We start from the raw sequence: 15212 nt of genomic DNA on the forward strand, positions 1-15212 counted from the left end.
CTAGAAATTCCTCAGCTGAGGGTCCCTCTTCCTGGCTATCTCTAGGTTTGGTTTAAGTTGAAGACCAAAACTCTAACAGATTCCCAGGTCTCACATCTGCCAGCTCACAACCACCTGGAAGTCTAGTTCCGAGAGACCAGACACCTTCTCTCAGGTCACTGAGGGCAGCTGCATAGACACACTGCACCCAGACACCCTCAGACACATATACATAAAATAAATCTTTAAGAAAATGAAACTAGACTCTGACTTCGCTAGTAGAAGGGCACTCTGCATAATCAATGAGGTCCTAGGAGAGAAAGGCTGAGCCATCTTTGTGCCGCAGGCAAAGTATCAGTCCTAGGGCTCTGCTCAGTTCTCTCCCAGATCTTCAAAACCATCAGGTTTTCCCCTTAGCGAGACATCAGCAGTGTGGTTTCTCAAACGGAGTCCAATGGATGTCTGATCACGTGTTCTCTTCCACTGGTCCACGCCCAGGCTGCTCTGGTCTCTCCACAGTTTTTCGTACTCAGTGTAACACATGCCTAGTTCATGAATGACCCTGTAATCTCAGGCTCATCATCAGGGAGGAAGTGCAGGGCAAAGGTCACCTGCACAGGGACAGACAGGATGAGGGAGCTCTGACCCAGGGAAGCTGGACTTGGTGATTACATCTGACTACCTCTCAAAGCTATCGAGCCCCAAAATTGGATTGTGAGAGAGGAAAGGAGAGAGAAGGGAGGGGACACTGATCTTTCTTTCTCCTCTTGTGGAGCTGGGTTCTGGGGCCAGGGTCTTATTCGTGCTAGGCAAAAGCTCTACCACTGACACAGTCTCACCATGTAGACCAGGCTATCCCGATGCTCCTGCCTTAGCCTCCTGCGTGCTGGCATTACAGATCTGCCATGACTCACCAGTGACATCCTGCTCTCTGTGCATTCCTGCTCTGAGGTTCCCTGACATTCCCAGCATCCTCACTGGAAACCCAGCTGAACTGGCTATGGCAAGACTCTTCCATTTGATCATAACAGCCCTGCCCCACAAGGAAGAGACCCCGTTCCCGATGCATCTGCCCCACATGGAACAGAACCTGGACTTGGGAAGAGACCCCGCTCCCTATGCATCTGCCCCACACAGGGACAGAACCTGGCCGTAGATCTTTCTACACTCTTCCCCACGGGAATGGCATTGTCCACCTCCCGCTCCCGTCTCTTTACAGAGCTATCACTTCACCCGAAGCCTGTCAAGACCCTTCCCAAGTTCACTTGGCTTCTTTGTACCACCAGGGGCCTATTTTCCCTGGAAAGGATAGATCCAGGCCCCATTTTTCAGCAATCCCAAATCCAGGCAAGGCCTTAGGATAAGAGGAAGCTCTGGCATTGACACTCCAGCCTCTTGCATCATTACGCTAAAGCTGGGCCTAGATTCTGGGTGCCAATCATGGCTTCTGTTCTTCTGGTTTTCCCAAAAAAGTCCAGAGAGGGTGAAGAGGCCTGAACAATCTTATGAATTCAGGTCCTTCACATTGGCCTCCTCCACTCTCCTCTGGGAACAGGATGTGCTCAAGGGCTTCACAGACAGCCGGATGTGCCCCTGGGACAACAGCTGAGGCCTTGCCCCAAGGGAATTCAGAGGACATGGTTACTCCCCCGTCTCCTTTGCCCACTTGGCCCCAGGCCTTGGAAACAGTCTTGCTGAGCTGTCCCATACCGGGCAACTGAGCTGCTCTGTGGTCCACAGTTAATCATTTGCATACCAACCCGTTGGCTGCTGCGCTGCAGGATATGAGAGAGGAACCAGAAAGCAATGACCCAGATTTCACCACACCAGAAGGGCACTCGGAGCTTCGGGGGCCCATGGAAGGGAGGTTCACCTCTGCACAGCCTCCTAGCCCTGAATGAGGATCACTATGGGGTGGTAAATCACAGCATCGTCAGCAAATCTCCATGACACAGAGAACAGGACTTCATTTTCCCAACTGTCCAGATTCCCTTCTAGTCACACTTTCCAGCCAAAGGTTCCACTAATTTAAAACATTTGGTGGGAAAATAATGTTGGGACATTATTCTTCAGGGAGAAAATCTGCTTGGTTTGAATTCAGCTCTAATATGCAGGGAAGAATATGAGCTACATCACATGACAGGATAATGACAAATGGGCTAATTATCATCTTATCTGAAGACAAATCTACTTGGCCTAAGAGCAGGAGCCATTATTTCACAGAAATAATGACCCAGATATAGAGTAACGACAGCAAGCCATGGGAGCCGGGGTATGCCTTCAGCTCGGCCTACCTGAATGGCGAAGAACAAGAAAACCCACTCCCCTTCCCCTAGCAGTCATTAACTATCATTAGCATATATTCTGTATGTTTGTTAAACACAGAATGGGCAGGTGTCAATTATAACTAATTACTGACTCCCCAGACAGTGGTGCCTATACATATCATATAGATAACAGCGGGGAAAAGAATGCTGGGATAAGAAGAGAAGTTACAAGTTAAATAAAATATGGCTAACATCCTCCAGGGCTTAGGCCCTATACAGATGTTACAGATGTTGCACCGAGAAAGCACAGCAGCCAAGCAGCCCACAAAACAGGGCCCTGCTTCCTGAACATCTGATGCAATGGGCCTACCACACAGTGGTCTGGTCTGGTCAGGGCCAGGGCACCTATAATTAGTTTTGAAATGAGCACACTGGAGACAGTGTCTAGAGTCTCCGTTTCACGGCTTCCCCAGACAGCCCTCAGCTACCCCAAGCACAAGCAACGGAGCTGCCATCATGTGTCTCCCATGCTTCAGGTCATCACAGGATTTCAGTCTCTAGGGTGTCCTCATCCAGTTTTATGAGAGCATTATTTTCAAAGAAGATGGCCCCACCGATATATGTATGCACTTCAGGATTTAGAAAAGCGCTGCTCTCGCATCCATACATGTGTCAACACAGACCAAGCCACCTCCATTTCTAAATAATCACCTACCTTCTACTAGAGTAGAAAAAATCAGCATGCTAGTAAAATTAGCAGGATCTGAACCTGAAAGCTCATCTGACTCCTGGTCTATAGGCGCCCGGCTCCTTCCAACATGAGTGGTTCACGCCAGAGTCGGGGAGACTGAATGTTCAGCAAACGCTGAAGGCAAAGGGAAGGAAGAAACACCCGCTAAAGGGCAATCTCATTATCTTTCTGCAAAATTCCTCACTATGTTCCCAGCAGAGGTCTCTGCTGAGGGCTGGCTCTCTCTGGCCCCCACTTCACATGGCCTCTATGTAGGATGCTTTGGTTCCAGGTGCCCCCACAGTCTCTCATAGATGCTAGTCCCTGTGCTTGGAGACTTCTCAAGCTGGACCAGCGGAGTCCTGACCCCTCCCATCTCAGCTTCAGCACCTTCCCTACCCTGGTACCACCCTGGCAGTGTTCACCCGCTGTGCCCACCTGTCACCACCACAGTGAGTTTGTTCTTTGCAGTCCAGAAACTAGTTCTAAACAGTCAACAAGATTTACTAGCACACATGAGTGCACACACACACACACACACAATTTAATATAAAACATACGACAGTGAGATCTGTAACTCAGTTTGGCAAAATGCTTGTCTAAAATGATCAAGTTTCTCAGTTCTACCCCAGCACCACAGAAACCAGACATGGTGATCCACACCTAGAAACCCAGCACTCTGGAAACGAAGGCCAAGAGGATCCGAAGCTCAGGGCCGTTCTTGGTTTACAGTGACTTTGAGGCCAGCTGAGACCACACAAACCAAACAAACAAGGCAGGCTGTTCCATGCCAGCCACAGTGCATAGGAATATTGTATGATGGCCCATGCACGCGCGTCAGCATCCATACTCTCCAGACAATGCTAGGACTCTCGGCAGCACATGGAAGACTACACACAGGAGAACATATGTGGCGATGCACATGTCTGGAGTGCAGACATCCCTTCTGCTGCAAATGCCGTGTAGAATTCAAATAGAGCCTGCAAATTGGGTGGAAACGGCCTATGACCACTGCCAACACAGAACAAGCTCACCACCCAGCACGATTCTTGGTGGTCGGCAGTCCCTGCAGGCAGGCAATGTTGCCTGGTACAATAGTATACCTGTGGCCTCAGGACTCTGGCCAGGAAAGAAAGGGGCTGTAGCAACAAAGTCCTCCCAGAACAAGGGAGAGGTGGCATCTGGGGCAGGAGGCAGACCCTTTGGGGGCTTGAGTGTATCCGGTACTGAGTCTGCAGGCCTGTGGGCCGGGATCCCACTTGGGCCCTACAAGACAACACATGAGGTCGCCTCAACCTGGGCAGTAGAGCCACCTTGCTCCAGAGCTCCCCAAGCTGTCGTCTGTGAGGTGCTGACCCCTCTGCCTGCTCTCCAGCAGTCCACTCAGGCCCCTGCTCTGTGAGCCCGCATCTCCCAATGCATTGTGAGGCTTACCTTCTTAATAAACTCTGGGACGAGCTTCTGGTTTTCCAGGTGGTCTAAGGAGGCACAGTAATCCAATTCCAAGATGTAGCCTTCATTGTGAAGCTCGGTCTTCTGAGACCTGAAGGAAGAAACAAAGTGTGAAATTCTACAGTCGTCTTTTATAAAAAGAATCACAGGTTAATGAAGCCCCCAAACCATTCATGAATGTAACTGATAAAAAGCATTGTTGAAAAACAATTTATGGTAAATAACTACATACGCACATACACACACACACACACTCACGTGCATACACATGCATATGTATCTCCATATCACTGAAAGAGCTCCAAGAAGGTTATGCATGTTCTCAGCTCTTGGGAAGCTAACCCAGGAGCATCGAGGTTTTACAGCCAGCCTGGGATCTCAAAGAAAGGACAGAGAGAGAAAGTGGGACAAGAAAAAGGAAAGGAAGGATTAAGGAGATAAGGGGAAGAGAGGGAGAGTTGGTCTCCAAATAAGACTTTATAGAATGATGGTATAGGCAGTGTGGCTTATACAGCAGACAATACAAAGATGTCTGGGAGGAGGGGCCTCTCAAGTGACTTCCACTGGCTTCATCTACTAGGAAGAGACACACACAGCCCATCACAGCAGTAGCTCTGGATGGAGAGGCCTCTGGGGCACAGGGACTGGGGGCAGCAGGGTGAGGGTGACTGAAAGTGACTTCATCTGTTAGTGAAGGAAACAATATTCACAGATCACTTAGAAAATTAATTTGGAAGGCCTTTAAAGGGCACAAGTCCTACAGAGGAGAAGCTGGCAAAAATCTACCAAAATGAAAGATTAAAGCAAAGCAGTCTGCGTTGGGCCAGTGAGGTGGCTCAGAGGCCAAAATCATTTGCTGCCACGCCTGGTAGCCTGGGTGCAATCCCTGAGAACCCGCATGGTGGAAAGAAGAAAACAGGCTCCCACAAGTTGTCTTTTGACTTCCACATATGCGTGTATGTGGAGGTACACGTACACACACACACACACACACACACAATGAAAAGGTAGGCTATGAGGCATGCCTGGTTCACCCCACCTCATGAAGCTGAGTTGGCTACCCTCGCACCCCCACCGACCCACCCTGACTCTGCACAGGCAGGGCCATCAGGAGCAACATGAGCAAATGGCCACCAGAGAGAGACGCCACTCATTCACAGGCATCCTTTTGAGGACTTCTGTGTGGGAAGAGCATGGGCCTGGGGAACCCAGGAAGCTGCATGGTGTCAGAAGTAGGCCCAGCAGACTTGAGGTGACATGAGCTACAATGAAAGATCAAGTCAGGAGGTTGTCTATCCTAGGTGGCTGGTCACAGGGCTCCCTACCACATGCCCAGATTGCTCTACACAAGCTGAGGAGTGAATTGGGCCTTCTGGGCACGATGAGGCTTCTCTCCCAGAGGCCTATCCACAAAATCCCTAAAGTGCAGTCTTTACACACACACACACACACTACATACTATATATACACACAAACTTACATACATAGACCACACACACTCAAACGCAACACACATAACACACACACTCACAAACACACCCCACAACCCACATACCACACAGTACAGTACATGTAAATACATATTTGTTATGATGTAATGAATCGCCAAGGTACATGAAAGTACAGTGAAAGACAATTTATGCTTCTATTAACCATCAGGGTATGATAAAATTTACATAAAATTTAAAAGAGAAATAATTAAAGAGGAGCTGGCATCCCCCAGGTGTGAGACTGTGGTTGAGTAAGCGACTCCAACAGGTTATTTTTACTGTTCTGCTTCCTGTACCATATCCTTTCTGGGGCCGCGTCATGTTTGAGACATAAGAGAACAGGCTGACTTCAAACCAGCCCATCTGGAACAAACCAGTTCTAACAGTGAACTGGCTCAGAAGCCAGCCATCTTGTTTCAATGCTTGCTCAGAGATTTAGTCATGTTCTTCCTTCTTCCCCTAGAGAAACTAAGACAGGAGACTCCAGACCTTTGAATGAGATTTGGTCATGATAGACTGTCCTAAGTGACGTCTCAAATAGTGAAGACCACGATGGGGGAGGGGAGCTCTAAGAGACATTTAGTCCTTACAGAGCTTGCCATATACGCCTGAGGAATAACCCTGAGCTCAATCCCAAAACCCTCATAAAAATCAAGGCCTGGCAGGGTTTATAATCCCAGCACAAGGGGGCAGAGATAGGTGAATCCCTGCAAATCCCTGGCCAGCCATACTGCCTAGTCTAATTAGTGAACCCCAGGGCCCAGTGAGAGACCTATCCCAAGAAAGCAAGACAAACAGTACTTTGAACAATACCTAATGTTGATCTAATGTGTGTACATAAACACTCATGAAAGCATACATAGATCCCAGCTCTTGCTCACATGGGAAGTAAGGTCAGTTACATGCAGTTATTTATAATGGCCATTAAGAAAACCAGCCCACAAATCTCAATCCCAGAGAACCTAGACAACAATGAAGACCCTAAGAGAGACATACATAGACCTACTCTACATGGGAAGTAGAAAAAGACAAGATCTCCTGAGTAAATTGAGAGCATAGGGACCTTGGGAGAGAGTTGAAAAGGAGGGGAGAGGCAGGGAGGGGAGCAGAGAAAAATGTAGAGCTCAACAAAAATCATTAAAAATGTTAATAAAAGAAAAAAAAGATTATCATTTCAGGTCATAGTCCATCACTGAGGGGGAAGTCGAGGCAGTAACTTAAGCAGCCAGTTGCATCATATCCACAGTCAAGGGCAGAGAGACACAAAGACAAACGGGCCTACTCATGTACTTGCAGTCAGCTACCTTGCTCTGCTCTTACAGTGCTCAGGAGCCGCCAACAGTAGGTCGAGCCTTTCTATATCAGTTAACAGTCAAGGACCCTGAGCTAGGCAACTGCTCAGTTGAGGATCTCTTCCCATGGAGCTTAGGCTGGGTCACTATGGCATGCCTCTATTAGCCTCCAGCACAAGCTTCACACATGGTGTTGTAGCTCGGAAGCTGACAGATGTAGAGCTAGCTATAAGGGTGCCCTATCTACCGTAAGCCTCGAGACAGCGTCTCCAAACTTTCTAGGCTTCAGTTGCTCTCATGGGAGGTAGGACCGTGGTGAGTAACTCTGTTAGAGACTGCAGGGGGGGCAGGACAACACAGAACTCCCAGGACACAGCACAAACAGAGCCTTAATCAATATCACAGAGGAATCCTTGGAGGGAGCTGAACACAGGACTTGATCGTTCTGAAAGGATTTTTCCTGCCAGCTGTGGTCCAGACAGATGCTAGCACGCCAAGTGGGATGGCTATGGTGAGAAGTAATAGGTTCTGTTCTCAAGGCAGAATCTTCGTGATAACCTTCTGGTGGTGTAGTGTAAGAGGAAGAAAGCAGACACGAGGACTTTGCAGTTAGGGGAGTGGGTGAACTTGCCAGGGTCATGATGGAGAATAGCTCAGTTGGCACAGGTCTGGCCGGGTAAGAGAAAATTGACAATTCAGTTTCATCTGTTAAATGTGACATACCCAGCTGAAATCCATGTAGAAATGTCTGCTACACAGTTGATAATATATTCAAATCTGAGGTGGGGCTGTAACTCAGTTGGGAGATTATTCGCCTAGTATTTGCAAGGTCCTAGATTTAATCCCCACTGCTGCATGAACCAGGCATGATACACCTGAAATCCCAGCACGCAGGAGGTGAAGGCAGGAAAACCAGATGTTCAAGGCCATACTCAACTACAGTACATGTTCAAAGCCAGTGTGGTCAAAACAAGACTCTGTCTTAAAAAGAAAGGAAGGAAGGGAGGGACAGAGGGAGAGAGGGAGGAAGGAAGGATACACACCAAGACTCTCAAGTCACGTGACTGGAGACATCAGCATCCACAAGGAGTTAAAGGCTGGGACCAGCTGAGATCCCCACAGTCTCAGGGCCCCTCACTCTCTAAGAACTCAGAGAAGCAAGGAAGCCACTGGAGTAATTCTCCTGCGGCAGCTATGTGATGGGACTTGTTTCTGGAAGTTAATTAAAGAAGCTCGTCACTGAGGATGGGAGAAGTTACACTGTCGACTGTTTGCGTGAACAGGCTCATCCTCTTCTCTCTATCTGTGTTTTTTTTAAATACTTATTTATTTATTATGTATATAATATTCTGTCTGTGTGTATGGCAGCGGACCAGAAGAGGGCACCAGACCCCATTACAGATGGTTGTGAGCCACCATGTGGTTGCTGGGAATTGAACTCAGGACCTTTGGAAGAGCAGGCAGTGCTCTTAACCTCTGAGCCATCTCTCCAGCCCCTATCTGTGTTTTCTTTAGAAATTCCAAGAAGGATCCATTCTAGGAAACAGGTCTGAAGGTATCCGTGCGCCTTTAATATCTGTGTATTTTGTTAAGTTGGCAGACTCTGGAGTTACTCTGCTGGCTTGGTTCAGGATATCTAGGCTCTTCTGGAGAAAAATATCAAGCTTCTGGGTTGATTCCCAGAAGCAACTTTGGGAAAATTTAAGGGAGCTCTCTGGTCTCCAATTGCACGGGCCTCTCCTGTGTCTGCGGTACTAGAGAGGACAGAATGTCTGAACTCAGGAGTCATTGTGGCCCGGGAATTACCTTCTCTAAGCCATTAAAAATTCACATTTCTAAGTAAATCCTGTTTCCACATGTTGCATTAAACATCTGAGGTGACTTCAGGCAAAATAGTAAACCCCTGAATTCTTCCTACAAAGTAAGAATAACTTGTGAGCTGAGTTGGGTCTCCTGGAGGCAGATCTAATTTAAAGCTGCTTTTTAAAAATCTTTAAAAATTATCCACTATTTCTTTAGGTAAAAGGCACATGACAGAAAGTTAGGATATAATGATGTTTAAGTAATAAACATGTAACAGATCTCACTTCAGTATCTAAGTAATAGATGTCATGCCCTAAGTCATTTCAAAGTTTAAATGATTCCCCTTTCCTAAGCCAGGAGGCAGAGCTTGAACTTCAGTCATAAGAAGAGAGAGGGATGGTGTAGCTCATCAGCAGGGCCGTTTCCGCTCTTTTTAGAAATAATGGTAAGAAGCCGAGACAGGAACCAACTCAGATAGGGGCACTTCTCCAGCCAGATAAAAAGTTTCTAAATGTCAGTTGTCAAAACAAATTCGTTCCCTCTGGGAAACAGGAAGAGAGGTTAAGACTCACCCAGGCTAGCTAATCCTTTCTTTTTCCTCCTCCAAAACAACACCAGGTTCATTTAGAATGACCAGAACAGCTAGTTCTTGTCTTAAAGCAATGGCAGAGAAAGAGATGAGCCAGTCGGTATGCTGCTGGGCTTTTGTCAGCTTGAGACAAGCTAGGATCATCTGAACAGAGGGAACCTCAACTGAGAAAACACCTTCATCAGGTGGGCCTGCAGGCAGCTCAGCTAGGGTATTTTCATGATTAAAGCTGGATGTGGGAGGGCCCAGCCCACTGTGTGCACTGCCTCCCGAGGGTTTGTGTACCAGGGTTGTATAAGAAGCAGGCTGATTATGCAATAAAGAGCAAGCCACATGTGACCGCTGACACCAAGTCTATACCGCCCTCAAGTAGAGTTTCAGGGGTGGAGGGGTGGCTCAGCAGTTAAGAGCATTTCCTGCTCCTGCAGAAGAGCGGGGTTTGGTTCCTAGCACCCATATCTGATAGTCACAGCTGCCAGAAACTCCAACTCCAGGGGATCTGATGCCTCTGGTCTCTGCAGGCATCTGCATATACACACAGAAACAAGCGCAGACAGGTACATGCTCATATGCGTGTGCACACATTTATAACATAAAGGTATTTTAAAACACTTGTTTTGACTGCTTAGGATAGGAAGTTCTGCTTAATTAAGGAGCAGAAGAGTGGAGTCCTTGAGGCTGTGGAGAAATTAGTCGCAGGGCCAGAGGCAGTGGGAATGTGTGAAATTCTGGCTAGAGGACAGGCACATGGGAACAAGACAGTGTGGCAAAGCTCCATGAACACGGGGGGGTGCTTGCTGCTCAACAGTAAGTCATCAGGACCTAGCAGATGCTTGGTTAGAACGAACCTGAGGGAAGGCTGCCTCTTCGGTGGCTAAAGTAACAGGGAGCAAGGCTGCAAAGACAACTAGAACTTGCCTTCATCCTGACAGGAAGCTTAAAGCCAGTGGCACAGTGTGTGCTGAAGGAAGAATAGTAAGATTTCTAAGGAGAGAGTGGTTAGTGAGAGAGAAATTGTAGGCACATCTTGGCCCTGTCTTCAGTGGGTACAATGTGGGAGGAGAATAAACCATGATGTTCCTATGATGCTTTGAGAATAATCAGAAAAAAGATATTCTATGATTTGTATGCTCTATTTTTGCAAAACAGACAAATCTGCAACCATGAAATGAGAGTGCCGGAGTTCAGCTTCCCCAGTGCTGAAGGTTTAAAAATTTTTGAGAAGGAAAAAAATTGGCAAAATCCCCGTGGATCTTTACTTAACACTATATAGCACCGGGCATCAGTGCTCAGGGGGAAGAGAGAGGAGAATGAGCCCCTAGGCTGCTGCCTCTTCTGGTTCCTCCCACCTCTGGTAGCACCTTTGTCAGAAAGGGCTTGGTGTCTATAGGAACATTCTGGAAGTGATGGCATTGTCACCACACACTCTCAAGGAACTGTGTGCTGCCAAGTGGGTGCCTGTCACAGGGGAACATTAACATACTACAGTGAGAAAATCTTGCCACACCCTGTGTCAGTCCTTTACAGTCAGAGCCGGCTCTGTTAGGTAAGCCACCCAACATCTAACACAAGGCCTTGCTGTTTGCCTGGAAAGGCCAAATGTAAATGAAAATGCTTTCTCTCAGTGTTCTGGGCTACAGGAAGAAAGGGAACAGCCATAGAAAGAGTCCTGGTCTCTTGGACTCCTACAGGATCTTATGAAAGACACATACACAAATGTACACACACATGCACATCAATCACAGAGAGCTAATATTCATAGTAATGCATAATTAACAACATTATCAGGAACAGGACATTGAGTAAAATCAAATATTCCTGATTCAGAAAAAGTTCCACATCTGCACACAGAAATAACAAGGACCCATTAGTGATCCTCAGGAGTTTTATGGGCTACAGTCAATTGAGTGACAGGAAGCCTTGGTTTGCACACAATTACAGCTTCCAAGCCCAAGTCTGCTGCTATTTCTGTTTTTCAAGTTCTTCTTCCCTCCACCTGCCCCACCCAGGATGGGCATAGGACCGCCATGCTCTGCATCTATAGCATCCAATGAGGTCACTGCAGAAATGTGTCCAGGGCAACTCAAGAAAGTTTCATCAGCTCCAGGGCTGGAGAGATGGCTCAGGTGTTAAGAGCACTTGCTGCTCTTGCAGGGGTCTGGATTCTGAGTTCCCAGCACCTACATGGCAGCTTTCAGCCTTCCATAACCCCAGTTCCAGGGGATCCAGCACCCTCTTCTAGACTCCACAGGCCCTATACAAAAATGCAGTACACATACACACATGTAGGCTAAACACTCATACACATCAAATAAAGGCAAATTGTTTTCAAAAATTGATCCAAATGTATATTCATGTTAGAAAGACACAACCTAGCTCCGTCCTTAACTTAAATGATGCAGAGACCATCTGGAGTATACTGAAATGCAGATTCTCATTCCACATCAGCGTAGGGTCTGAGAACCTGGAGTTTCTCAGGAGCTCCCAGAAGATGCTGACACTACTGGTCCACGAACTTCACTGAGCAGCAAACCTCTTCCTTGGGAACCACAGTCTGACTGTGGGGCTTCCTTTGGGTTCACTGTCTCCACATGATTTCAACCATACCTCCCTTTCAGGAAAAGCTTGTGTGACCAATGGTCGCTAACGTCCCACATACGCCACAAAGCATACAAACAAGTTGTTAGCGCATCGAGAAGATGAGAAACAAGTGGAATGAGCACCATTCTTTGATGACTGTTGGAAGCCTGTGTTATCAAGAGCTGACATCTCAAGGCAGGAAAGTCCACTTGACGTGAGGCCCCTTGTTAGTATACTGGAAGGCTGTGAATGTTTCAAACTATCTTTGGGTAATTCCAAGTTTCTTCAAGCTGTATCTCAGTAGGTCTGGCACTTTGACACTTTAACCTCACTCTGTGCCCAACAAAGTTCTTCTGTAGGAGCTGAGACAGCCGTTTCTGTGGTGTCTGGGGATGGGTGATGAGAACAGCACTGTTATCCTAGTCTGCAACCACCGCACAGGATTTCAAAGCCATGCACATGTTGTATGAGTTATCTGACATATGTATTTTTATACATATGTATCACTTTGTTCATATTTACCCTATACTGCTTCCCTCAACTATCTCCCACTTCTTGCTGGTCTCTTTCCCCCTTTAATATTATATGTGTATATATATATTACCAACACACACAGAAGTGCAAATATATGTACATATATAGAATGTGTGCACACACATACACACATTCTGTAATAAGAGAAAACACAAAGGGGTTGGGCATATAACTCAGTGGTTAATCATGTGTACTGCTCTTGTAGAGGACCCTAGTTCAGTTCTCAGTATCCACATCAGCTGGCTCACAACTGCCTATAACTCCATTTCCAGGGACTTGTTACCTCTATCCAACACAGGTGCCCTATGCACCATACACAAATGCAGACACACGCAGGTACCCACACCTAAACACCCATACACAAATACAGATACAAGCAGGTACCCACACCTATGCACCCATACACAAATACAGATATATGCAGGTACCCGTTCCTATGCACCATACACAAATACAGATACATGCAGGTACCCACACCTATGCACCCATACACAAATACAGATATATGCAGGTACCCGTTCCTATGCACCATACACAAATACAGATACATGCAGGTACCCACACCTATGCACCCATACACAAATACAGATATATGCAGGTACCCGTTCCTATGCACCATACACAAATACAGATACATGCAGGTACCCACACCTATGCACCCATACACAAATATAGACGCATACATACAATTAAACTGCTGTGATTATTAATTCTAAGTCAGGACTCCTTCAATCTAACCACCACCCAAAGCTGTGTGACCAGGACTCCAGCTTCTCCCGACTTCCCCTGAAAAGGACTATCACGGTCTCTGCTCTCCCGTGGTGCTCCATGTGTCTCTTACACACATTTGCTAACTACTGACCCGGCACAGTACACAGACTTCTCAAAATGACTTCAAAGCTCCAAGTAATTTACTTCTAATAACAATATTGAACCCTGTGTTCCTGAAAATATAAGGTGAAAATTAATCTCAAATTACTGTGTTAATGTAATTACAGTTTCAACAGGTTTTATGGTGAACTGTAGAAAATTACTTTAGGTTTCATACAGAAAAATAATGTGCAAAAGTGACCATGATCATGAAGAATATTTTTGTTACCATACATGCTACAAATTAATTGTAATAATTTATATGATATAGGGGCTGGGAATATAAGCCAGCTGGCAGAGGATGTGTTCAGCAAGCGTGAGGCCTTCGGTCTGATCCACAGCAAGGGAAAAAGAACAAATTAAGGCATATATGAAAAGCCTAATCATAATGAACATACCATTTCATTTGGTGGCAAAATTAGGTTAGTATAATGAACTTTTTTGGCAAAGATGGCTTCCTAGGAAAGAGTGAAGTTAGAAGCTTGCCATGCACACTAATTCTACTTTAGGCATTCTCGACAGGAAGCAGTTTTCTCATCGGCAGGTGTCTGGCCATGTCTGGAGGCATTTGTGACTGCTATAAATATGGGAAGAGTCACGACTAGTATGTAAATGCCAAGAATGCGCAGTGAGGCAATCCGCATGGTCTTCACCATGATGCAATGTACAGGGACTCCATAGTAAGCAAACTGCTATGATGATTATTGCCAAAGATGGTTGAGTCATATTAAGAAGCTCCTGCAAACACGCCAATGTTCTTTACTAGGCAAACAGGTTATTCTTCTCCAGTAAGATAGAGGTTAATGTGCACAGCAATTTGCGGACTTAGCGACATTTGGCTTAAGAATGAACATGCCAAGAACACAGGTATGTTATAAACTTTCCTCTGTAGAGATGATCTCACCTTCTCTCCAAGAAAAGCTACCGATTCAAAAGTCACAGAAGGCCCCTGACCAACACATTTCATTCTGAGAGAGTAGAGAGAAAACGATGTACTTGTGGCCACAGAACGTGACCACACCCAACAGCCAGAAAAAGAGCACCCTGGAGCTCCAGAGTTCCGTGTGCATACCAGCCTGGGGAGCAGTGTGGCCTCTGCTCTCAGACTCCCTCTGCAGAGACAAAGATGCTACAAACCCAGGACGATCCCTGCGATGCTGACACTCCCATGAGCTCCAGGGCCTGTGAGGCCAAAGATGGTGTGTTTCTACACCAGGAGTCTTAGGTACTCTTCCCACAAGACCCCCACCCATGCCACTTCAGTTCTGCAAAGGCGATAAGTGCTGCTTCGCTTTTCTGGAATATACAGTGGGAAGTTGGCAATTAGAGAAAATAATAGTGTCTTTCTGCTACAGATGGACTAAGTACGAAACCTCAGCTGAACACCTAACAATGTCTTCAACCAATGTTATAACAAAAACAACCATTATGGGGACATAGCGAGAATTAATTATGATACTTAATACATACAGCACCGTAGCAGAGGACTCTCAGAAACAGGTGTTGTATGAATACAAGTTTCTAAATTGGAATTGGAAGTCTTTGTAGTGTTGTTAGGTTCCAGCTCATGGTGGATGAATAGGAAGCAAATGGAATGAAGAACCTCACTGGATCACATTTATAGCA

The 15212-nt window shown here is 46.5% G+C and overlaps 1 protein-coding gene across 3 annotated transcripts in view; it reads right to left on the reverse strand.

Annotated features, from left to right (window-relative positions):
- Positions 1-15212, reverse strand: part of Rftn1 (raftlin, lipid raft linker 1) — a 192991-nt gene that overhangs the window by 77913 nt on the left and 99866 nt on the right. For all 3 annotated transcript variants that reach the window (XM_050165080.1, XM_050165078.1, XM_050165079.1), the window contains exon 4: positions 4411-4519. In XM_050165080.1, the coding sequence (XP_050021037.1) occupies positions 4411-4519 (109 nt within the window). The remainder of the gene's footprint in view (positions 1-4410; positions 4520-15212) is intronic.

This window comes from Alexandromys fortis, unplaced genomic scaffold (genome assembly GCF_014885135.2).
Source record: "Alexandromys fortis isolate MF-2015 unplaced genomic scaffold, M_Fortis_MF-2015_v1.1 scaffold_121, whole genome shotgun sequence".
NCBI classification, from domain to species: Eukaryota; Metazoa; Chordata; class Mammalia; order Rodentia; family Cricetidae; genus Alexandromys; species Alexandromys fortis.